The sequence below is a fragment of the Talpa europaea genome, assembly GCF_964194135.1.
Source record: "Talpa europaea genome assembly, chromosome: 12".
Taxonomy (NCBI): domain Eukaryota; kingdom Metazoa; phylum Chordata; class Mammalia; order Eulipotyphla; family Talpidae; genus Talpa; species Talpa europaea.
This window is the reverse complement of record NC_140079.1, coordinates 90,546,161-90,571,906: the sequence shown is the minus strand read 5'-3', so window position 1 is coordinate 90,571,906 and position 25,746 is coordinate 90,546,161. Positions and strand designations below refer to the sequence as shown.

The 25,746-nt window shown below is 43.8% G+C and overlaps 1 protein-coding gene and 1 pseudogene across 6 annotated transcripts in view; both read left to right on the top strand.

The window, feature by feature from the left end:
• The window catches only part of LOC311181781 (transmembrane protein 180-like), a 38,009-nt pseudogene extending 35,575 nt beyond the window's left edge, over nucleotides 1-2,434 (top strand). Inside the window, exons 5-6 of the transcript in view lie at nucleotides 1,015-1,091; nucleotides 2,077-2,434. The product of the transcript in view is annotated as a transmembrane protein 180-like (transcript). The remainder of the gene's footprint in view (nucleotides 1-1,014; nucleotides 1,092-2,076) is intronic.
• A 25-nt stretch (nucleotides 2,435-2,459) lies between these two features.
• The window catches only part of METTL9 (methyltransferase 9, His-X-His N1(pi)-histidine), a gene marked incomplete at both ends in the record, with an annotated part of 47,507 nt that continues 24,220 nt past the window's right edge, over nucleotides 2,460-25,746 (top strand). For 3 of the 5 annotated variants that reach the window (XM_084250423.1, XM_084250422.1, XM_084250424.1), the window contains 3 exons: nucleotides 2,460-2,621; nucleotides 20,348-20,538; nucleotides 25,016-25,225. In XM_084250423.1, the coding sequence (XP_084106549.1) occupies nucleotides 2,460-2,621; nucleotides 20,348-20,538; nucleotides 25,016-25,225 (563 nt within the window). The remainder of the gene's footprint in view (nucleotides 2,622-20,347; nucleotides 20,539-25,015; nucleotides 25,226-25,746) is intronic. The other 2 variants (XM_084250425.1, XM_084250426.1) reach the window with 2 other exon arrangements.

Genomic DNA, 25,746 nt, shown 5'->3' with positions numbered 1-25,746 from the left:
GAAGGTGTCATTTCTGTCTTCAGATTATCACTGCATTTTAAAGCCACATTAGAAAGGATTTTGGCTGATTGGCCTTTTGTGTTATCTGTGCCTTTTTCCATTATGGATAATTGAGGTTTTAATATACAGTAGTGACATTCTAGTAGCTGAAGGAAGGGGGCAGTCCCTGAGGGCAATCTGAACTTCTGCTTGGTATATTTACTCTTGCTGTTTTCCTTCCTCTTCATTTGTATTTCAGGAGGCTCTCTGAGAAGAGAGAGACAGCAAGGCTTCTTAAACCGATCGAAGCGTCATGAGCTGGGATACCAAGTTCTTTGAAAAGGTCTGCTTTTGAATTTGCTTTGCTACCTTTAGGCAAATTATTTGATCACACTATGCTTTGGTTTCTTCCTGGGATTGCTAAGTGTCAATAACATGCATTTGAGTATTTTGTGATGATTAGAGTGGTTTAACTGTGTCAGTGGTTTATTTTTCCAGCCTGGCTGCACAGGTGGGAAGAGAAAGTCTGTTCCTTTGAGATGCTAGGTGTTGTGGCAGTCAACTGACCCCCAAATCTTCAGAGGATAGCAGCCATCTACTTGTTTGTTATTTATCTGCCACACCTTGTAGTCTGACTTCTGACTTACTCTAGAGTGGGGAGCCCACTTTTTGTCTCCTCCCTGCCTCCCCCCTTCCCTCTGCCCCCAGAAATGAAATGTCATTTTATGTCCTCTTGTTGCTTTCACCTCTTTCCCAGCTCACTCTAACTAGAGGAGGGGTTTCTTTCTGCTTTATCGCTGACCCTGATCCCCAAGAGGCAGGAGAGGTGACAAAGTAAACAAATTGAGTGATTTGTTTTTGCTACTACAGTTTCTTTTTATTTTGGGCAGGACCTCTAGATGTTTGAACTAGATTTAGTAAGGTGAGGCTCTTTGGGGTTTTGGCAGGAAGCAGTCAGGGAGTATACTGGACAGAGAACACACAGTACCCTCCCTCTTTCCCCACCCCACCCTTTCTTTTTGTTTTTTGTTATAGCCTGTCACTTTAAACAACAAGGTGTCCCTGTTAGTGAAAGGTGCCAAGCTGAGATTCTTAGAAGTTAATAAAACTGGGTAAGGGACGCTTCTTTTCCTCCTTAGTGGATCACCTTTCCACTGTTGCATAAATAAAAAAATCTCTGAAGTGCAATATGGAATGAATGGGAAGCTTTCTTTTGTTTCGGGCTAAAATAAAAATGCATTTATATTATTTCTAGTGCGGTTCAATGACAAGCGTTTTGTAAACAAGACTAGGGAGGCATTAAAGCCAGAGGACCCACGAAATGCTACTCCTTAGCTGTAACTTGGGTAGCAGCAGGAAGAACTTCAGACACAGGAACACAGTGTAACCCTTCAGTTTTGAAACACCGTTAGGTCTCCGGGTGCTATACATGATCAAAGAGACATCCGGGTAAATACTGCCGCTCCCAGAGCTTAGTTCGCTTTAACAATGTTGGATCCAACCAACTTCCATCTGCTAGTTCAAGGAAACCAGCAGTCGGGGAGTCTAATTTGGGGTCTCCATTCTTGGACTGGGTCATCAATACGTCCAAACATGCCTTGCAGGTGCCCCTGCGGCAGCTGCTTCCAACAAAGCCAGAGCTTTTACCGAGGAAACCTGCGGCCAAGCAACTTGCGAGGCTCGGGGGCCGCGCGGGTGGGGGCGGGCGGCATCCTTTCAGACCTCTGGATTCCGGGGTGCGCTGCAGCTTCTGCGAAGCGCGGTGGATGGAGGGCTTGGGGGTGGGGGGGTGGCTCATCCGCTCTTGGTGTAAATAGGAAACTAAGCAGCTGAGCCAGTGTCAGGTAAAAACAGGGGGACCGCCACGGGGCAGGATCACGTCCTTGTGTCTGGGCGTAAATAAGGGGTGCGACCCCCCACTTCCCCCGCGGGTCACCCCCACGACCAGGTCTAAGTCGCGCCGGGGGGGTACAGAGAGCGCCCCGAAGTAAAACTAAGGCGAGGAGCGATCAGAAGTCCTGCGGGCCCACCTCGGAGGGATCGGGAGGCGTCAGCGGCCGCCCCGACGGAGCAGCATCGCCTCCTCCGCCATTACAGGCAGGCGCGCTCCGCGAGGGGCGGGCACGCGCAGGCGCACGCGCACGCGCACGGCGAACGCGCGCCCCTTTTGTCCCGCCTCCCGGCCGGCGGCTCACAGCACGCAGGGGGCGCGCTCCGCAGAGAACGCGCCCCCGCCGCTCCTACGTGCTCCGGGTGGAAACTGACGCCCGCGGCGGCGGCGTTCCGCGGCGGCGAGGCCGGGGGAGGCGGGAAGGCCGCGCACGCCCGCTCCTCCCCACCCCCCGCCGCGGCCCTGAAGGGCTGGATGGGCAAGTTGGCCGCGATGGCTCGAGCCGGGGCGGCGGCGGCCGGAGGCGGCGGCGCCTCCCCCTCCTCGCCCCGGCGCCGGCGGTGATCCGAGCGAGCGGCCGCGGCGCCCGATGAGACTGCTCGCGGGCTGGCTGTGCCTGAGCCTGGCGTCCGTGTGGCTGGCGCGGAGGATGTGGCCGCTGCGGAGCCCGCTCAGCCGTTCCCTGTACGTGAACATGACGAGCGGCCCGGGCGGGCCGGCGGCCGCGGGCGGCGGGAAGGAGAACCACCAGGTACGGCCCGGGCGGGCGGGGCGGGGGCCCGGCGGGCGGGGGCGCGGGCCCGCCTTCCCGCGCTCGGCGCGGCTATTGTGCGGGGCGGCGGCCGCCCCGGCGCCCCCGCCCGCCGCCCCGGCCCCTCGGAAACTTTTCCCCGCGGGCGCCGGCCCGGAGGCCCCCGGGAGCCCGCTCGGGCCCCGCGGGCCTTTTGTTCCCCGCGCGGGCGGAGGGCGGCCTCCCCGGCCCCGCCGGGCCCCGGCGTGGGCGCCCCGGAGCCCCGCATTGTTCCCGGGGCCCCCGCCGCGGCCGCACGCGCTCGGCCGCCCCCGGAGCCGGGAACTTCGGGGCGGCGCGTGGCCGCGGGCGCCCATCCGGCACCCCGGCCTGGGCTGGGCCGGGCCGGGCCGAGCCCCGAACCCCGCGCCCCGCACCCGCCGCGGAGCCCCCCGAATCCAAGCGGAAAGCCCGTCTCGCTTTTTGTCTCGTGGCATCTCTGAGCATACAAAGGGTCATAAAAGAAATTTAACGTGCCTCGCGAGCCGGTTCTGCCCCCGGGCCTATGCGCCCGAAGAGAAGGTGTTTGACAGGTCCCCACACTCACCCCACAGCGCCTGCCCACCCCGGGGACAGCCCCTGCAAACTTGAGTGTCCGTAGCTGAGCTGAGGGAGGTGATGAGGAGGAAGGTGATGCAGTGATGCAAGCTTTTACGGAGGGGGTTTTGTTTTGGGGCTTTTTGTTTGTTTTTGTTTTTTTTTTTTTTAAATAGATCTGAGGAGGAGGGAATTTTTTCTAGGATTGTAGCTGTGGGTCGTCCAGGGAGCCTCATCAGCTTAGTTTTGTGCCCCTTGAAGTATTTACTGGTCAGCTGTAGAATTAAGAGCAAGGCATTTCCCACACTCGCCAAGAGGAGTAAATAAGTCCTGGAGATGTGATGCACAGGACGGCGTGTATCAGCAGCAATATGGTTTGCAATCAGTAACTTGCTAAGTGACTAGATTTTAATTGTTTTAGCCACTGAAAAGGGAATAATTACTTGATGGGGTAGAGGTGCTAATTGTCACTGCAGAGGCAGTCATTTTGCAGTTCATCCGTGTATGGAATCAACAGTGTTATATGTTAAATATATTAATTTGTTAAAAAGAGATATTGACCGTAATAGAGTTTGCAGCTAACATTACGTTCATTGAAACGAGGCTTTTGAATTTTGAACTCTGCAGGGGTTGGCTTTTGTAGTACATATTCTCTTATCAAAGAGCAGTAACTTGTGTCTCATCATTCTCAGAGATTTCTCGTGTTCCTGGTACTTTTCTTTTAATGCCAGGTGTTCAGAGATTTTTACACTCAGGTTCATTTCATGTATTTTAATGAAAGTAAAGATTTATTGAGGGAGATAGAGCAATTTATTCATAAGTGGGGCTTTTTTTTTTTTAAGCAAATGCTTTTTGTGGACCTTTTTCTATTTTTAAAGGAAATTATAAATTTTTATAATGTTTTCTGTAATCTCACAGTTAGCGAATTTATTAGGGATTCCTTCCTGTACTCCTTTTAGGCATGTACATAAAGTTGGTAGGTGATCTTAAGTTGCCAAACTACATTCATTGCTGTGGATTATTTACATTGGTGATTCTTAGAGAAATAATTTTCAGGTATTGTAGTGATAACAATAATGTCACAGGCACATAGCGTGTGGGTAATGGTATAAAACAATGAGTTAGAAATGTTTTCAACAGTTGGTCAGTGAAAGGTTCTGGATCGGATTTAAAAGAGGCTTATTTACATACATAGGGAATGTTGGCTGAGTCTGTTAGTTGTGCTTATTATAAAACCTGTGTTTACCTTTACTGTCTCAAACTTGATACATTATCAGTGTTCTTAAAAGAAGTGGGTGTGTTTTAAAAATGGAAGACATGTTTAAGTAATGTAATTTTTCTGGAGCCTTGGTAGAATTGTAGCTGTAGACAACAGTATAAGAATATCTCCCCATAGGGCCTCCCCGGTGGCGCAGTGGTTGAGCACTGGGTTGCGAAGCCGCAGCCTCTGCAGCACCGGTTCAATCCCCGGCTGCTCCCCAGCCACCAGAGGAGGGTCCCACATGGCGCGCAGACCTCTCCTGCCGCCCGCTGCTCCCCTCAGCAGTGTACTTCGGTCCTTCTGCCTGCTCTGCTCCCCGTTCTGGCTCTGGTGAATTCTCTCACCCTTCCGCGCTTCTGACTGTACCCAGTGCTTGTATAAATAAATAAATAAAACTTAAAAAAAAAAAATGTTTAAAAAAAAAAAAAAAAGAATATCTCCCCATAGAGGGAGATGTTTTAAAGTCAAATCTGTCAGGACAACTAATAGTGGTTTCAGATACCTCATTCATTTTGTTACGCTTCTAAGATTGTTAATCTTGTGTAACCAGCTGCACTAACGATCTGGCAGGTAATTTCTCTAAAGGTGAATATTATTTTGGCATTCTCTTAATAGGGGGAGATTGAGTATTTTCTTAGAGTAGTGAATCCAGACATTAGTTTGAGATGATGTATCCAAATTTTGAAAATAATTGTCTAAAAATAAAGATTAAAATGAACAAAAGAAATGTGTGTGGAAGCCACAGTGAGATAAATGTGGTGGTGGGAGACTGTCCGCTCCGCAGGGTGGCTGAAGTGATGATCTGTTATCTGCTATATGTTCTAGAAGCCTGGATTTCCTGTATAATCTTTGTTGCTTGTGAGCAAACAACTGTTAACCGTATTTTCCCTTTCAAATTAATAGTCTTAAATAGGGTCTTCTGGTGTTTGGTTTTGTGGGTTCCTTGGCAGCCCTCTCTGGTTCTTTTGCAGATTCAGGAAAGAAGGGTTTGGATTTGATTGAACTGTACTTAGGACATGTTTTCCTTATGGTCATTTTATATTAAGAAATTATGATAGCGGATTCTCTAGTTAGAAGAGAGATCTTGGTATTGGTTATTTATTAAAAATTGCTAGTTAGTTACTATAGCTTGGAGGTGAGAGGCTCTTGAGTCAAGCAGCTCCAATACTATAGAAGCAGCACCATTTTAATAACTTGGCTGGGTGTGCTAGCTTCAAAAGTAGGATTACGTTTCACATTGGGCAAGCGACAAGTGAGGCTCAGAGCAGGGATGTGGACTGCAGGTTAAATTGGTCTCGCTAACTTTTTTTTTTTTTAATAGAGGCATGTTTTATTTATTTGTTTGTTTGTTTGTTTTGTTTATACAAGCACTGGGTACAGTCAGAAGCGCGGGAGGGTGAGAGAATTCACCAGAGCCAGAGCGGGGAGCAGAGCAGGCAGAAGGACCGAAGTACACTGCTGAGGGGAGCAGCGGGCGGCAGGAGAGGTCTGCGCGCCATGTGGGACCCTCCTCCGGTGGCCGGGGAGCAGCCCGGGATCGAACCGGCGCTGCAGAGGCTGCGGGCAGCTTCGCAACCCAGCGCTCAACCGCTGCGCCACCAGGGAGGCCCGGTCTCGCTAACTTTTTGCACAGCCTGGGAAATGAGAATAGCTTTAACATTTTTTTAAATGGTTGTGAAAAATATAATATTTCATAACATGAACACTTCTTATATGTAAAGTTTAATTTGTCCACAAAGTTTTATTGGAGCAGAACCACCACATTAGCTTACCTATCATCTGTGAGTGCTTCCAAGCTACAGTTGCAGAGTTGAATCCTTGCTACTGTATAACCCCAAAGCCTAAAATATTTACTGGCTGCCCTTTACAGAAAAAAAAAAGTTTTCCCAAGAGAAAATTTCCCACTTCTTTAGTTAGCAGCATACATAATCTTTTTACTGAGGTAGCATTAGTTTACAACACTGTATGGGTTTCAAGTGTACAGCCACTGTACATATCACTCAGCAGCTGTGCATATCACCCCACACCAAACATCCAGTCACCATCCACCACCGACCCCCTCCTTCTTTCCTCCTCTGGTAACCACCATTCATCAGCAGTATCACAGGTTATAAAATGAGTAGATTTGACTCACTGGGAAGAAATAGAGCCAGGTGGTGAGAAACTAGACATCACTCTTCAGTAGTGACCTACTTGGAAAGTAAAAAGAAAAGAACAAAAACTTTATGCCTAGTCTTTTTGATGTGTTGCACCCAGTACTTAATGTTAATGCAGCCATTGGAGAGCTACTTTAAACCCCACTCACTAAACTCTTGGTAAATAATAGCTATTCAACCGCTTCTCAATTGATGGAATGAAAAAAAGAGATAGACCTTCCTGGAACCCAGCCAGGACAGTTTCTCCAGATAACATACCACAAGAATTAAAAATAAAAAAAACAAAAATGATAACATTCAATATTCAGAATTACTAGGTTGCAACTTAAAATTGCAAGCTTGTGTATATTATATTTTCACCTTAAATAAGCTGAGAACTATGCTCTGTGTACCACAAGCAATTTAGGATTCAAGATGGAATGGAAATGGTTTGGTTTTTTTCCCCCCAAATGAGAAAATACTTGGACCTCCTAGAGAGAGGTCAAAGGTCGTGTTGAGGGACAAATTCTGTTTCTTGTCCCCACATTACCCATTTACCTTGTGGAGGTGGACCAAAATCAGGCCTGAGTTAACAGTGCACAGGGCAGTCAGCCAGCTAGCCAGACGGACACTGATGGATTCGCGTCCTCCCCTGAACTGCCTTCGAGAGGTTGGAGGCCCTTGCAGCCGAATACCAAAGAGAGTTTTAAAAGGATTGCTTTCCTTATAACACTGTTGAAATCCTAAACATGTTTGCTTCAGTTTCATGAAACGCTAGGATCTCTCTCTTTAGCTATATATTTCAGGACCCTCTGTGTTCTCCTTAAGAGCCTGGTAACTTCCAGTAAAAAATGGTTGTTTAGGCCCTCTGACGCTTTGTTAAGATTAAATCTTAAGATTTAAAAATACAGTGGTTCTGCACCCTGGGATTCAACCTATAGTAGATTGGAACTGTACAATTTCACTCCATAATCAATGCATTGAAACAACTACCTATGTAACATTTACATTGTATTTGGTATTATAAATAATCTGGAGATTATGCAAGGCATATGAGAGGATGTGCATAAGTCACATGCAAGTACTGTGCCATTTTATATTAGAGACTTGAGCATCTGTGGCTTTGGGTATCGGTGGGGGTCCTGGATCCTTCTCTTACACCCCCCCCCCTAAATACCACCAGGGACAGCTGTACTGAAGCAGTATTTTGAAATGAAGATTGCAGATGTATTAAATCAAAGGTGAAGCAATTTATATGTAAACTGTATAAACTACATGTACTGCCTTGTCACTCTACACATTGAAATCTCACATAAAGAGGCCATGATGTTAGATTTGTATCATTCTAGAAAAATAAGGAATGGTTTGAACATTTACTCCTGTGTTGTGCTTAGATGCAAGGTGTTAATGATTAAATGTCTGCACTGATATCATTGCATGGCAGAACCTGGAATGTGATTTTTTTTTAATCCTTAGCTGTCAAGGTCAATGCTGTCGACTTGGTCTGATCACCACTGTAGCAAAGATTCTGTGTTCACAACTCCATCAGTGGAGACTTTCTGATTGTTTTTAGTGGCAGTAAATGCCTCAGGTCTTTGGTTACTCATTTCTTTCGAGAATGGCTGGGTGCCTGGACCTCCAGTGTGGTTTTTAGGCATTCCCTTGAACTTCACTTCTCTGACTGGAATTTGGGGACTTTGGACAGGAAGGGGAAGGAGATCAAGCTGTTACTGTTCTATTGTGTAGCCACTTTAAATACATCATCCCCTCTAGTCTTCACAACCCTGGGAGTAGTGGTACCACCCCCATTTTACACACAGAAGACTGAGGCCAAGAGAGAGGAAACTTGCTTAAAGTCACAGCTCACAGATGGCAGAGGTGGTTTTAAGGCTCAGGCTCTATCTGGTTTCCCCATCTCCCTCCTGGGAAATCTTGTTTCCTCTGAGGAGCTTTGTGCATGCTTTGCTCAACTTTAACTTTTTCTTACCTATTGTATCTTTTTTCTGACACCAGCTGGGTGTCCTCCTATTCATCTCTGTTGTGATGTTCCCCTTAATTAACTTCAGTCCAGAGGTTTAAGGGCTCAGTCCCACAAGACTGCCCTGCTTCAGATGCCAGCTGCGAGTTGCAGGCCAGCAGACTACCCATGCTTTTATGCAACTTGGTTACAAATTCTGGGGTTCCCACAACACTCCTCCCCCACCCTGATTATAGACCCACTCACAGAGCTTTGCTTACGTCTACTGGTTTATTATAAAGGGTACAAGGCAGGAATAGCCAGTGGAATAGCTACTTAGAGCAAGTATGGGGGTGAAAGGTGGCACAGGGCATCCAGGCCCTCTCCTGGTAAACCACCCTCTTAGCACATCACTGTGCTCAGCAACCCGGAAGTCCCCAGGGCCCTGTCATTTAGTAGTTTTATGCAGGTTTCATGACCGAGGCATGGTCTATTAAGTTGCTGGACATTGGTGACTAAAATGCATCTGCAGCCCCTCTCACCTCCCTGGATGTGGGGACATGGCACTGAAAGTTCCAACTCTCATCTCCCTTGGTCTTTCTGTCAGGAGCATCTTTTCTGAAGCTTCCTCCCCATCTCCCGCCCTAGTCATCTCATCAACTTGTAAGAGGTACTTTTACCTCTGTGTAGGCTCCCTAAGGATTTAAGCATCTCTGTGCTGAGAGCAGGGAATGGAAACCAAATATTTACTTTTTAAAATTATACTGCTATACCTAAAATCAGGAAATTGGCTTTTTAAAAACAGTAATTCTACTAATGTCCTCAAGACCTATATTTTGGAAGAGATGTGGATTGTGTCACAGCACAGGGTTTGGCCAGTTGAGGAATTCCAACAAAAATGTCAGAAAAACTTAACTATATCCCTCATTCTGTAAACAAATACTTTATAGGAACATTACATCTATTTTGAAGGAATGTCTCATCAACTAGGGTCATATAAAGATTAGACATTCACAGGCTTACTGGACTTTAAGATATGACCTAATACTCCATTACTTTGATTAGCTAATACTGCCAATACACATTCATACCAGAACACATTCAGAGCTCTTGTCTTCCTGATTTTGTTGTTTATTATTTGACTATTTATTAGTATCTTTGCAGTCTGAGGGAGACTATGGGGGGGGTGTCAGGAGAACATTGCTACTTACTGTAATTTTTAGAAGATGTTATGTTTAGTTGTCACATTCCACATAGACTTGGCATCAACAGATGACTGCATGGTCTGGTTTGATTAGAGCTTGTTATTTGAAAGATTTATTTATTTATTTAGATTGAACAAAATTCAAGAGAGCCTTAAAGAAAGATGCTTTTTCAGGCTCTGTGGTCTCTGTCCAGCTGCGGAGTCCAGCCCTACGGTGTGGCACACAGTTCTTCCATTGTGAAGATGCAGCCGGCGTGGTGCTTGTTCTTGCCTGTGTGAGCTAGCGGCCTTTGAGGAGCACACATTCAAAGAACCTGCTTGAAAGCACACAGGATCTTACAGGCTGGCCACCCAGTGCAGAGAGCTCATTACAGCTTTTCATTTCAGCCGACCCGTCTGGAGAGTGGCCTGTCTGGAGAGCGGTTGCTCCTGGAAGAGGTGACAAACAGTTGCAGGGGCTCCTACACTGACTGATTTTCTTTCTAGTCAGCATCTCACCTTAAGGGTGAGGCTGCTGCTCCTTTAAGGAGCTGAAAGTGCTGATCACCATCCTTTTACTTGTTTCTCTTCCTCACCTCCAACAAAATTTTCCTGGAGGCCACAGAGTCCATCTTTTTAATTTCCCCTGGACCACTGTTAAGCTGGGATAGTTAGGAAAACATGTCAGAACAATGAGATTTTCTGGGTAAATCCATGGAGAGGTTCTTAAGCAGTGGTGATTTTGTTCCCTGTGGGATATTTGACACTGTCTGGGACAGTTTGGGTTGTCAGATTTGGGGGGGTGCTGCTGACACCTGATGTATAGAAGTTAGGGATGTGGCTGCACATTGGACAGTGCACAGGGCAGCCCCCGCCCCTCAGTAGTGCTGAGATTAAGAAATTTTGGCTTATAGTAATTTAGTTGCTCTCTAATCAGATTATCTTTTCTCTGAGTATGCCAGTCCAGTTTAATTGGGCAGGATAGTTCTGCTTGCTTTTCTAAAATTGATTCTCAAGCAGACACTAGGTAGAGCAAAGTGACGGAACCTTCTTTGAAAGAAACTCTTATAAGACAACAAGCACCTAGTACGGGGATTTGAATCAATTGGAACTGCATAGGGACTTGAGGCTTCCCACTTCTGTAGAAGTTAGGTGGTGGTACGTGGAATGTAAGGCTCTGGCTGGCTGCCTGGTACGAGGTAGGTGCTCACTCACAGTGTTCCTCCTCTGCTGCATGCTTGTGGTAATGCAGTTCTGTGGTGTAGGGGTAGGTAGCTTTAACCACTGTTTGCAGAATTGGGTTAAACAAGGTTTTGTAAAGCAGAACAGTTTGGAGTTTTAGAAATTGACAGAAACCCGGTGACAGCTGTCTCTGTGGTTATCCTTATGTTCTTTACAGGATTTTGATAGAAATTCCAAATTCTGTCTTGTTAGAATGCTGGTAAATTTTGACAATAATTCATTTGATGAGCATTTTTGTTTAGTTGTATCTGTGCTGGCATGGAAGAAGCTTCCTGTCTGCTGGCAAAGATAGACACCAATCATGCAGTTATATACAGGTATTCAATTCTGTGTTCGTAAATGTTACCAAGGAGACGTATAGGATATATAAGAGAATATTAGAATGAGAAGACCAAACCTAGTCTGGAGTTGAAGGAAAACATACTTGAAGAAATATTTAGGTTTAGTTCTAGTTAATGAGGTGAAGCATGTGTGGGTTATAGTAGGAAAGGCAGACACAGAACAAAGACCACGTGAAATAGCTGTGGGAAAGAAGTCTTCCAGAAAAAGAACAAGGGTAGAATCCTGTGTTGTAACAGGAGACCAGGTGTCAGGACACACAGGTGAGCTGAGCTGTGGAAGAAGAGTGGACAAGTCATGTAGGATGTTGGCACTTTGGAGAAGACTCTGAGGAGCCTAGTGACACACAGATTTGCATTTAAAATTTTCATTTTAAAAGAGGTTTGCCAGGCCACTTTAGTTTTGAAATCACCTTTAATTTCTAGAAGATCACACTGCCACTTCCATTTAGATGTATGTTTTTTTTTTTAAAAAAAAAAAACAAAACAACACTTTTCCTGAAACACAATTTAGATACCAAAAAATTCATTCTTTTTTTTTTTTAAAGATTATTTATGCATACAAGAACTGGGGTACAGGCCAGAGGTGTAGGGGTGAGAGGATTCACCAGAGACAGAGTGGGAAACAAAACAGGCAGATCTACTGAAATACACTACTGAGGGGAGCAGCGGGCGAATCAGGAGAGGTCTGCTGCGCCATGTGGGTTGCTCCCTGGCTGGCTGGGAATCGAACTCATGCTGCCATGGCTGTGGATAGCTTCATAGGTTGCGTCTTAACCCTTGCGCCATCAGGGAGGCCCCAGAAAGAAAAATTATTGACTGACTGGCATGTGGCCAGATGATAGTCTGTCTTACCCTAATAGCATCCACTGAGCAGAGTCTGGGTGCCAAGCCAAAGCCACACTTGGCAAGCTGGCAACTTTTCCTTGGACATCCCTCTTTACCAGCAGTTTAATTGCTAATGTCTTAGTGGTTTAATTGCCAAAGTAACAGCTGTTTAATTGCCAAAGTGCTGGCTCTGCCTCCTATCACCCACCAGCCCCCCACCCCTCAGGATGTCAGAGTATGGAGTCAGTAGAGCATTACCTTTTACCATTGAGTTGCCTATGAGAACCACTGACTGGCTTGGAGGGTGCTCCTTACTGTTCCTCTTATAATTTCCCCACTTTCAATTTCTTGTCACCATTTCTATGGTGAGAAGAGCTGGAAGCTGAGGTGTGGTCTCGGTTTTCACCAGGGTTGCCGTGTATTCAAAGGAAGTAGCAGTCTATCACAAGACATGGTCGCGCATAGCCATTGTGGCGAAATAGTTAAGCCAAGACAAAAGGGGGAAAAAATCATAAAAATGATTAAGAGGCTATTATTAAAATCATTTTCTCTCCATCTTCATCCCAGTTCTATCAAATACTACAGCAAACTGCATTTGTTATACTAAATCTAATTATAATCTGTTTGATCTGTTTTTTTCATAAACATATAGGACAGAATAATCAAGTAGAATTTCTGTTGGCTTTGTTGGAACTTTCCATAAGGAGTGTTAGATTGAACTCTTAAAATTTGGCCTGTCCAGGCCTTGGAAGCCATGGTGTCTCACCAGACATCACCTGGCCTGTCGGTAGATATCATCTTTTCGGGGTTTCCAAGCTTGCCAACAGTCTTACTCTCCTGGGGGGTCTCTGGAACCCTCCAGGCAAGATGGCAGGCTCTTTTCTTTGCTCAGTCTCAACTTTCAGAAGATCTCAAATGTGACATTCCGTTCAAAGCCCAGGGAATGTAATCACATTTCCAATGCTCTTTAAAGAGAAACCAATAAAATTCCTATTGAAATTATGCAAAGAGAGACACATCGCCATGAGTAGTAAGAATATTTATTGCCATTTTTCCATATTATGATGTTATCAAGGGGAGAGAAAATGCATACATAATTCAGTTCTGCTCACAAAATGCAATTTAAAGTTGCTGCAGATCAGGTCAGTTAAAAGAAAAAAAAAAATCCTTGACTCAAAAAACAAACAAAAAGGCAGTCACATGTCAAACAAAAGCTAATTAAGTCCATTCAATCCTATGTAGAAAACTCTTTTGAGTTCCATCAATTAGCATGAAGCTTAAATTTTGTCAAGGTCTTTCTCATGTTAATTTCTCCAAAAATAATTTCTGTAAATGTTAAACTCTGATAATGACATAGCTGACAAGAAAATTTGCTCAGCATCACAACTTAAAATGTTCCAGAACAACTGGAATTGGCAAACAATATATTACTCTGTCAGACACTTAAGTTTCACACAATTTTCACAACACCAAAATTAATATTCACATATATGCTAAGGTGAAACATTTCCCTCAAGCTACAGTGTTTCCCATTAAGTGCAATGTACCAGATAAATATGAAAATAATTTTTTTTGTCTTTACCATAAGGAAAGGGAGAAATTTTATGGGGTGTCTCAAGAGTTCTCCTGAGGTTCCATGAAGTTTCCTCTGATCAAATAAAAGACTTTTTTTAAAATTTAGATTTCTGGAAGTTTTTTTTCATAAGTATTGGAGAAAATGCCATTTAATTACCCAACAGTGACAATTTAAAATACCAAACCTATTAGTCTCTGCCAGCACAATGCTAAGGGAATTAGGCCTTCCCCTTCTTGTATTTTCTCATTCCAAAAGTAAATATTTTCCCTTACCCAAACCTTAACTTATTATTTCAGTTCCATAATTGGAACTCTTAACCTTCAAATACCTTAAATTTCTCAGCCCCCATTTTACCCTATTTTTAAAGACTTAGGCAGTTTGCCTGAGGCTGCCTCTTCTGTGCAGCATGTACCCAACACAAATGACAAAGGCAAAAAGGAAAAAAAAACACATTATACTGGATAGCACAACTTCCAAGATAATTTCAACCCAAACCATTAGATTCCAAATTATTTCTCATTAACCAAAGATTATCCCAGGCCACGTTTCCTGGAGGCACCTGAACCAGTTCCCATCGTTATTCTGAGCTCAGTGCTGTCCATGCTATTTTTTTTTTTTTTAATTCTCTGGAAGCCAAAATTATCAGACATAAAGCGGAAAACATATAACATATGACACAGCTCCCTTATTTTTTTTTTTTAATAGAGTCATGTTTTTATTTATTTGTTTGTTTGTTTTGTTTATACATGCACTGGGTACAGTCAGAAGCGCGGGAGGGTGAGAGAATTCACCAGAGCCAGAGCGGGGAGCAGAGCAGGCAGAAGGACCGAAGTACACTGCTGAGGGGAGCAGCGGGCGGCAGGAGAGGTCTGCTCGCCATGTGGGACCCTCCTCTGGTGGCCGGGGAGCAGCCGGGGATCGAACCGGTGCTGCAGAGGCTGCGGGCAGCTTCGCAACCCAGCGCTCAACCGCTGCGCCACCGGGGAGGCCCAACAGCTCCCTTATTTTTTTAACCTACATGGAATATCTTAAGAAATCACACTTTTCCTCATATTTGCAAAGACAGAGCTCTCTCTGCTTCCTAGGATGAATCCTAGTTTTTTGAGGCTAGAATCTCTTCTCCACTGCCTGAAGAAAAGGCAGTTTTACTCACATTGAAGTGGATAGGATGGTTGTTCACCTGAGCCACACATGTTCCTGCAAAAACTGTCTGCAAAGAAACAAGGGACAAGTTAAAAACAGAACCTGGTAAAGAAACCTAACAAAAATCAAACATTAAAAAAAATTAAAAGCCCACATCTAAACTCAGTTCTTTCCATAGAGTCAAAATCAAGTTCCCTAACCTGGGAAGTGGAGAGTTGACAGCAGAGGTCTCGTGGTTTTGTTATAGAGCAGCTCCTGGCTGTGGGTCCTCACCCGCGCGCTTTAAAGAGACTTATGAATACTCTACTACAGACACACACAAAAGGGTTAATAAAAGGTTTATTTACAAGAGAAAAAGAAAATAAGGAAAAGGTACAACTCAGGGAGAAAATAGGGAAATAAAGTCTTTAATGCGTCCTACCCGATCCAACGACCTGGAAACCCAAAATCACTCTCAGAGGCTGGCCGGACGCTGCGAGCTGGCCGAGAGCCCAAAAATGGAGCGCCCCCAAAGCCCACGTGTCTGCCTTTTGTATCCACCTGGCTGCTTAACCCCACCCTCAGGTCCCAGCCACCTTCCCTTTGGTGGTGATGGGATTTGGAGTTCCCGGTGTCTTTGGCTTTGACCTGGGGTGGGGGTGGAGTCCACAAAGCCTATATGGAATTTGCTTTGGGACATCCTTTTCCCCCTAACAGTTTCAGAGGTCGTCCTACATCCCTTAGACTCTGGAAGAAGTATAGCAGTTACCCAGCGAGAATCAGTGACCTTCCTCATGCTCTCAGGAGCTCCAGCGTTCATGATCAAGTTAGTCCTGCAATAGGAACTGAAAGAGAAAACTAGTGTTTTTTTGCCATCTTCTTAAATATCTCAGGTCCTTGACAGATTGATGAAAGCCAGACCATTTCTCTGACAGTTGAGCTTGGTTACCTCCCCTCTGCTAGATCTTGAGTAAGAAGCCATCGCCATGTTTGAAAGGATGCAGTGGTTCATTTGGAGACATACAAATCCTAGTGAGACAGCAAAGATAGGAGTTACAGCTCACAATTCTTAGATATTGTATGTACTATTTGATCCTATATTTTTGTTTCCATGTCTGCTATAGTTTTCAGAATTGAAGCTTGGTTACTATTTAATTTTTGCCTTTATTTACTTAGAAATTTCAGAAAATGAAAATGTGTATTTTGAGGGAAAGTTAAGGATAAGTGGAGTAATCAGGAAAAAAAGACATGCTAAGGTACATGCTAGCAGTTACCATGTTTATATTGGAAGACAGTACCTACTAAGATAAGCACAAATATAGTTAACTTTAAAAGTTCATCTTCTTGGGCCCTCCCTGCTGACACAAGGGGTGAAGCACCGCACTATGAAGCAATCCACAGCCTCTGCAGCATGAGTTCGATCCCCACCTGGCCAGGGAGCTACCCACCTGACGCGGCAGATCGCTCCTGTCTTGCCTGCTGCTCCCCTCAGCAGTGTATTTCAGCCAATCCGCCTGTTCTGTTCCCCACTCTGTCTCTGGTGAATATTCTCACCCACCCTGTGTCTCTGGCCTGTACCCCAGCTCTTGTACGCATAAATAAATAAATCTTAAAAAAAAAGTTTTGGGCCTCCCTTGGTGGCGCAGCGGTTGAGCGCCAGTTCGATCCCAGGGCACCGGCGAGGGTCCCACAAAAAAAAAACCTTCCATCTTCTTTAAGCCCATTTTAGCTCAGTTGCAAATTCTGAATGTTTGTCTTTTCCTTTGTGGTTACAGCTTGGATGAGATTAGCTGGCTTCTTTTGCAAAAATAGTGAAGAGCATATAGCTTCTCATACTCAGTTCATAGTAAAATAAATTCTGGAATCTGAAAATTGAATTTCTTTTGCATAGTCACTCTCTGTACCACATCTTGGGCAGTTGTCTGCTGGGGTGACCAGGAAATTCTTCTGGTAGCGAAATGTGGAGTCTGTAGGCAGGCTGGCATGTCTCCTGATTTATCATCCAAGATCTGATGCACTAATGAGAGTGGAACTTAGGAGCACAAGGCAAAACTAACAGGTTTTCTGGGGAGAGATTTTCATGACAGATCACACAAGGTTCCTCTTCCTGTATCTTGTCTGTGCAGCTGTCAGGGTGAGGGGAAGGCCGCTCCTCTCATTGTGACCAACTGGCTTTTATAATCTAATTCATAGAGGGGACACAGAGGCACATATGTATGGAAGTTCATCCCTTCTACCTGATCTTTTACAAAATTTCTCTAGTTGCATGATAGCCTGCATTGGTAGACATTGGTAGGCCAATTTCCCTCCAAGTAGTGACTATACAGGCCAAGTAGTGTTACAGTAAAAACCCATGGCTTCCTAGACACTGACTTACAACTAAACTTGTTCTAGTCGGCCAGAATTCGTCCAGGCAGACTCTCAGCCCAGAGTAGACAACTCACCCCCTCTCAAACAAAAAACAGTTATAGAAAACACTCACACATTCCCAGCCGAAGCAAAAATCCTGTGTTGGAAGTTGGAAACAAATCCCAGGTATATGCCAACAGAATCTCCCATAAGACAAAAGTCAGTTTCCATAAACCAGACTTTATCATATTCCCTGAAACCTAAGCTGGGCGGAGGAACAGCAGCAGCAGAATTGCCTAAACTTCACGTCGATCCCATGCCTGAATCAAAACACTTGCAGTGAGAACTCTCAGTAAAGCCCACACTCCTCTAAGTCAGGAATAGAAATGTCATGACGTGCCCTGCAATTTCGATGCACTGATTGTGGTGCCATCACAAGCAGGAGCCCTTTGAAGGGCTAGTCATCGATGGGTGACCAGCCCCATTTTGGGCACAAAGCTGAAATGGGATGAACCCAGGGGCCCAGTGATGACCCAGGTGGTGGGTCCTCGCCAGACACTCACAGGACATGACTTAAAAGCAGACACAGAGGGAGTGTGAAAAGGGAGAAGGTGGGGGACGAGAGAAAGATAGGGTCCAAGCTGAAGCTGTGTGAGGCAAGCTGGTGGCTTCTCCAGGACAGTACCCCTCGCCTGCATTTAACTGCCCAGGTGCCAGCAGTTTAACTACTGAAACCTCAGTGGTTTTAACTGCTAAAGTGCCAGCAGTTCAACTGCCGAAGGCTGGCTGGACTCCTGTCTATCAGCCCTTGAGGATATCAGGGCATGGAATCAGGAAGGAAAACTCCACCTTCTACCATTGAGTTGATTGAGCACCACCCACTGGCTGGGAGGTTGCTCCTCGCTGTTCTATTACAGTCACTGAATCAGTGCTTCATTCCTCTTCATGGTTGAACAGGATTCTGTTACATGGATCAGTCATGCTCGCCCAGTCATCAGTTGGTGGACATTGGGTGTCTGCTTTTTTGTTGATTATGAATAATGCTGTTATGGAGTTGACATCTGTGTCATGTAAAATGGTCAAGAGGAACATGAATTTCAGCATTTATTTTTAAAAGGAGGGTTTTACTCCTTTTTTTTTCTGTAACCCATCTGTTCAGTAAGCACTTTCTTTCCTGAAAGACTTCTGTGGAAGGTCTAGTAGCCATATGTGTCAATATACTAATGAAATGAGAGAAATCCTGTTAAAAACTTGAGTTTTCCTTTTGGCACTTAAAAGCCATATTTGCAGTTATTGGTGCCAATTCTTTTCTAGTTCTGGAAGTAAGAGTCTATTGTTCTCCTTGTCCATTTACAAGGAATTCTTAGCTCCTCTGTTTCACTCGAATGACTCCTTGTCCACATTAATAGAATGTACCTGATTACCTAGTACCAAGGTGATGACTTTCATCTTGATTAGTTATTTCAGAGAGAAAAATAAACAAAAGTCAGCGTGGCCTCAGTACTATAGAGTTCAGAATGTACACCAGGAGGTCATGAGTTTAATAAAAAATGGTTTATGGCCTGCATTGGGGCATAACTTCAGGCACAATGAGTATTAAGAATTAGTTAATGATTAAGCAGAGCATTTTTAGGCTAAGGGAAAAAAGTGTAGGCAGTCACTCTAAGAGCTTCATAACTTATCATCCAGAGTGGAACAAATAAAGATAGTTTTCAAGTCCAAGCAGCTTTGATAATATTGTTTAAATGGTAACTCAACAAAGCTGTCAGCAATTGGGAAGATTTAATTTATCCAGTTTAGGGGACAGGGTTTGTAAAAAGATGACTCTTTCAAAATTTGATGTGACTGGTTGTTTGTGGTTCTCTCAATGTTAACATCAGGAATATTACCCAAGACTTCATGTAACTTCATTTAGTAAACTTAGATGATTGTAAAATTGGTCCACCAATTGTGCAAGCAGTTACAAGACATCTACTGCTTGTAAATGGTCATAACTGGCAGAGGGGAAGCCATTTACCTCTGACCAGTAGATTGCTCTTTGGGAAAATTTGGTGGTTTCTCACAGATAATGGATTAATAGTAACTGCTCTCCTCTGCTGGCTTATTCTTATCAGGCCATCTAAGAAGAGTTTCTTCTGTTGTTAATACATCCTCTCCTGTGTATCTGGTACTGTATTGAAGATTTGCCTGCATTATCTTGTTTAAATCCTCACAAGACCCTCACAGGATAGATAGATACCAGTGACATTTCTTGTCTACAGAGGGATGAACAGAAGCTCAGATTGTGTGACTTGTGAGAGCTCACACAGGAGTGACAGACTTGATGGTGCTGCTGACTCTAAAGCTGACGCCCACTACAACCAACCTCTTCTGATACACTAACCCTAAGTGAAGATGGCAGGGATTTATGATGGGAGATTACAAAGTGCATTCTGGAAATCTTGTTCTTAGCATGTTGTTACTTTGCTGTCTCATTGACTGCTATGTGACCTTAAGTAACTTAAGCTTTCTTTAGCAGTTTGCTCCTGTCTGTAAAATATCATGTGACCTGATAAAAGCACAACACAGTATTTCTAAAGGTCTCCATATAGCTTACAAGAAGAAAGGCAGCTTAATCTGGTCACTGGATTATTAAATTCTGCAGCTGATACTACCATTGATCTGTTTGGTTGTTTTGAGTTAACTCATTGAATATGTGACTTTTTTTTAAATCTAAAAACAAGGTTAATAATGCTGGTTACTGCCTTCTGGTGTTGAATGTCAGTGAATAAGAAACCAGAGTAGCTTTCCTGGATCCAGGGGCACAAGGATGTAGTGATTGACTGGCCAGGAATCAGAAGACTTGGGCCAGGAGCTGTCTCTGCTGCCCCTCTAAGCTGCGTGACCCCAAGGCGCTCCCTTCACCCCACTCTCTCTGCCTACCTTGAGGGTAATGGGAATTAACAGAAACTGTTTGAAGAAGTGGTTTGTACATTATAGATCATATATATATATATATGTATATATATATATATATATGAATGAGATGATTATCCTCAGAGTGCCATGAGATTATAATATTTGAAAATCTTAGATTTGATTTATTAGTCTTATTTTTTTCATTTTTGGACTTCCTAAATGACACTTCAGTTATGTATTTTCATTTTTCTTCTTTTTTAGTGGTATGTGTGCAACAGAGAGAAATTATGCGAATCACTCCAGGCTGTCTTTGTTCAGAGTTACCTTGATCAAGGAACACAGATCTTCTTAAACAACAGCATTGAGAAATCGGGCTGGCTCTTTATCCAATTGTATCACTCTTTCGTGTCATCGGTTTTTAGCCTGTTCATGTCTAGAACATCTATCAATGGGTAAGTGACTCTTGGACATTTTTCTTTAGCCTTAGGTTTTAAAAAAAATGAAAAGTAAATTTTTTTCAAGATGTTGACCACTTCTGCTGTCAGAATCCTTGGCAGTCGGTCCAGTGCCCTGGCCTTCTGCAGTTACGCTTTTAGATTCACCCTGACTTGGTAAATAGCCTCATTAGTATATTTTTCTGTGATACGAATTACTTAGAGCAGAGCTTCCCAACTTTGAATTGTGTGGGAATTACCTGGGGGAATGGATAAAATGCACATTTTGAGTCAAGAGATTGGGGGGACCGAGGGGGTCCTGGAATCTGCATTTTATTTTATTTTTTTGAAGATTTATTTATTTATGCATACAAGAGCTGGGGTACAGGCCAGAGATGCCGGGAGGGGGTGAGAGGACTTCCCAGAGACAGTGTGGGGAACAGACTAGGCAGACTGACTGAAATACACTGCTGAGGGGAGCAGCGGGCCAGACAGGAGAGGTCTGCTTCTCCATGTGGGTTGCTCCCTGGCCGGCCAGGGATAGAACTGCAGAGGCTGCGATTGCTTCATAGTGCAGTGCTTACCCCCTTGCACCACCAAGAAGGCCCCTGGATTCTGCGTTTTAACCAGATGGTTAATAAACAGATTAACCCTGGGAGCTGCTAGTCTCCTGCTGTAGAGAACAGGAAGGTACTTGGGGCCAAGCACTTATAGATGGACTTTGCCTTAAGCATGCTTTCAGGAGCAAGTTATTTGGCTGGTAACTAATGAATTAGCCCAGCAGGAGATGATGGCTTGCTCAGGGTGCTGCCCCTGTTCTTTCATAGAGCCAGTAGCTCCAGAATTTTGTTACCTGCTATGGGATTTCTGTCCCTAGAGTGTTTCTCTCATGTAAATCCATGGAAAAAGCTCCAGGAATATTTTTTATTCTTACTTGGACAAACTCTCGAATACCTCAAGGCCTGAGAACCCAGAAAGCCAAAAGGAAAAGCAACTGGACTCAGTGCTTAAAAAGCCTTGTTGACTAAAAGTTGCTGGTTGTTACCCACTTTTTTCCTTGGAGGTTGGGCGCCAACTTGTACTGAATGTCTGGATTCCCAGTTTATCATCTGGTCCTGAAATATGTTTTCAGGCACCACAAGCCATTTCTCAAGATTTCTTACTTGATTTTCTTCATTGTTTATATGAAATTGCCTGAAGTTTGCTTCAGCAGACAGTTGTTATTTTTGTATTGGTAGTTGAGTTTATAAAACTCCATCCAACACTTTGTTTCTAAAATTGGCTGTTCTGAATTTCTGTTCTATACCATTTACTTTTTGATAAGAAAGCAGACAAGTAACTGTAGCAGCGATTCTTATCCTTTTTGAGGTCCTGTACCTTTTTGGTAATGATTAAAGGTAGGCGTTCTCTTTTCAGATACGATTTACATTCAACATTTTATATATTGTGGGGGGAGATTTTGGACTCTGAATCATGTCTTCCTTTACTTCTACTCCACTGGACACTGGTTAAAATTCCTTACTCCGGGGCCTCCCCTGGTGTCGCAGGCGGTTGAGTGCTGCAATGTGAAGCTGTCCGCAGCCTCTGCAGCACCGGTTCAATCTCGGCCGGCCGGTGAGGGTCCCACATGGCGCAGCAGAACTCTCCTGTCGCGCCCGCAGTTCCCCTCAGCATTGTATTTTGTCAGTCTGCCTGTTCTGTTTCCCACTCTGTCTCTGATGAATCCTTTCACCCTCCTGCGCATCTGGCCTGTACCCTGGTTCTTGTATAAATAAATATATAAATCTTTAAAAACAAAATTCCTTACTCCGGAATTGTGTATTTTAGTTAAAGAGAGACAATACAGTGTATAAATCCCCCTTTTTAAAATCTAAAGTTCATTCTCCCCTTGCCCCACAAGAGAAAAGCAAGCACAAACATCTCTCGCCATGTGTTGTATTCTCAGCTGAAAGCTTAATTTGGAGCCCATAGATACCTTTCCCTCTATAGCAGTGGTGGATTACCACCATGAGTAGCTGTCTCTTATAGAAATAATTACTGTGAAACCTTCTTGAATTAAAAAGATCCGTATCTGATTTCATTATGTTGGAAAGGGGAAGGCCAAGTAAGGCCATGTTAGCTGTTTTCAATGTTTATCAGGAAGATATTGATAAGGAAGTGGACCTCCTCAGTAGACTCAAAATCTAGAACGAACATAGATGGAGTCCAGAGAATCTAGGGTGGTGATATATTTTTTTAAAAAGAAAGAAAAACATGACCTGGGAGTTAAAAACAAATTAGAGAGCCCTTCCTCTCCATGGTATGTGTTTGCTGGAAACTGTGTTTAGAGCTAGGTCAGTGTCTTGGTATTTTAGTAGATTATTCCTCATTGTGTGGGACCCCACCCCTCTAGCCCCCCACCTTACACACATTGTAGGAGGTTTAATTTTGTTTGGTCCTAGTTGAGGAACACTGGCCTAGATGAATTTTTGACAGTTTTAACCTTTTTGTGTAGCCTCAGTTGTTCATGATTTGGGGAGAAAGGACAAAGCTTCTCTGGTGCTTTTGAATGTGGACCAGTCAGATGACTTCATGAGCTCTCACCTCAGATGACTGCTGGCTCTAGACTTCATGGTGTTCATGATAAGGTTTTTCATGTTCCAAAGTGATGGGCTATTTTAGAACTGGGAAACCTTAAGCCAGATGACTGTTTTGCAACTGACCTGATCCTGTGGAAAGTCAGCACCAGCATCTGAAATGTGCATCCCCCAGGCCACGCCACCTGTAATCTCGCCTGCACTGGCTGGCTCCTGTGTAAAATTTAAACTATTTCAGTTCAGTCCCTTTTCTCAGATTGCTTTCTGCAGGCTGTTTTTCCACTAGAAGATACGAACAACTGAGGATTTAAATCACCTTGTCTTTCAGAATAGTGTTTTCTCTGGGTAGGTAGCAGTCTCTGAGGTCTCTCCACCCCCTACTCCATTTTTAGCTTTTTTGTGATTTACTGTAAATACATGATTAGATTTGGGTAGAGTCTCCTATGGTCTTAATCTGATAAGGGGAAGTGGGAGTTTGCTGTATGAATTTCATAATTTAAATTGTTTCCCAAAACTGGTTTTACCAGGAGCACCACCTTGCAGGCATCTTCCCAGTCCCTGTAACAAACATACTGTACCTTAGGGTTATTTCCAGAAAGTAGCAGTACAGTACAGGTCTCACTGCCACTTCCTACACCCTTGATTTTCAAACTTTACCTGGGTCTGAAGAGGAAGTGCCTCAGGAGCTGCTTCAGGCTACAGAGAAAGGCCTAGAAGTGGACTGGCAGCAGCTCTGGGCTGGCACGCTCAGTTCGTCCTGGGTCGTTCCGTCTTGTCTGTGAGTTCCATTTCATTTAAAGAAAGGCTTCTGCTGTTTAAGGGAAGTTTGAAAGTCCCTGCCCCTGACAAACTTTCCAGGCTTCAAGGCCTGGAAAACAGGCTCTAAGCAGGAGTGCGTTTTAGTTTTTTTCCTTTTTAAACTTTTATTTATTTATGCACAGGAAAACTGGGGTATAGGCCAGAGGTGTGGGTGTTGAGAGGATTCACCAGAGAGAGTGGGGAGCAGAACTGGCAGATTTGCTGAAATGCACTGCTATAGGGAGCAGCAGGTGAGACAGGAGAGGTCTGTTGCGTCATATATGGGTAGCTTCCTGGCTGTGGATCAAACTCAGTCCCTAGTGGCGATAGCACTGAGACTTAACCCCTAAGCCACCAGGGAGGCCCAGGAGTGTGTTTTATTTCCTAAGATAATACCTTCATGAGGCTTGACCTGATCTGTAGCTGCTGTTCCAATTCAAACCCCTCTCACTCTCTTCTTTCAAAGTCAGTGTTAATTGTTTTGAATGCTGTTTAGGCTCTTTGAAAATAACATGAACCTCTGCAAGTTGGAATCGTCTTTTTAAATGTAAATTCACTGATATCATGGGCCTCTCTTCTCTAATGTCTCTTAAAAACCTATTATACAAAAGCTGTGTTTTTCTGACCGCAAGTTTAGTTTCCGAATTGCTTTTCCCCCCTCCTATTTGATTTTTCTGCCTGTTGGTATGGGCCAGTACTGTGATCTGATTCTGTGGGCCTGACATCTTTTATAAATGATAAATGTTTTTTGTTACTTCTTTCAACTTCTTATTTTGACATATTCTTCACATTTTTCTTTTAATTGCTTCTATATTCTTCTTCCCTTCTCCTAGCATCCTTTTTTCCTTTCCACTTTTATTCCTCCTCTTAACTCTTTTGGGGGTATTATTTGCAACCTTAAAGACAAATGATGACATGTGGAGTTATTTTCTTATATTCTTAAGTTTGGTTTTTAATCATAGAAATTCTACAAGAGAATATACTTTAGTTACGTAATCAGGTAATCAAACATCTTGTAAGTTCAAGATGTTGTTGATGTTGAGTCACTGAAGTCATTTTGTGTTTGTGAGGGGGTGTTTAATTTGTATAGACTCTTACATTTTTGTCCTCTTTTCCTCCAGGTTGCTAGGAAGAGGCTCAATGTTTGTGTTTTCACCCGATCAGTTTCAGAGACTGCTTAAAATTAATCCAGACTGGAAAACCCATAGACTTCTGGATTTAGGTGCTGGAGATGGAGAAGTCACAAAAATCATGAGCCCTCATTTCGAAGAAATTTATGCCACTGAGCTGTCTGAAACTATGATATGGCAGCTTCAGAAAAAGAAATACAGGTATAACTTTTAGACATGGTTTGTGTTTCTTTCTTGGCCTTAGGTTTAGTTTTTCTTGAAAGTATATTGTTTAAAGATTATGAAACAGTTTTCCAGGATTAGTAGTTAAGCAAAAGTTCCCATATTCACCATTAAGTGGAAACTCTTAAGAGAGAAATGTTTTTTCCTTGGTAGTATTTTTCTGGACTGGAAAAGTTGGCACTGTAGGGAGGAAAAGGACAGGTGAGAAATGCTTGGAGAAGGGTGATGAGAAGCTTGCTCTCTCATTGGAATCTAACATTCCAATCTTATTTTTGGTTTTTTTTATTGTAAATATTGTAAAAATACATAACATTCACCAATTTAATACTTTTTAATTGTACATTCAATGCTAGTAAGTATATTGACATTGTTGTGTGACCATCACAACATCCCTCTCCAGAACCTTTTATCTTACATCACCATTAAATGCTAATTCCTAATTCCTCCGTCCCTCCTTAGCAACTACCACTCTATTTTTGTCTCAGAACTTGACTATAGTA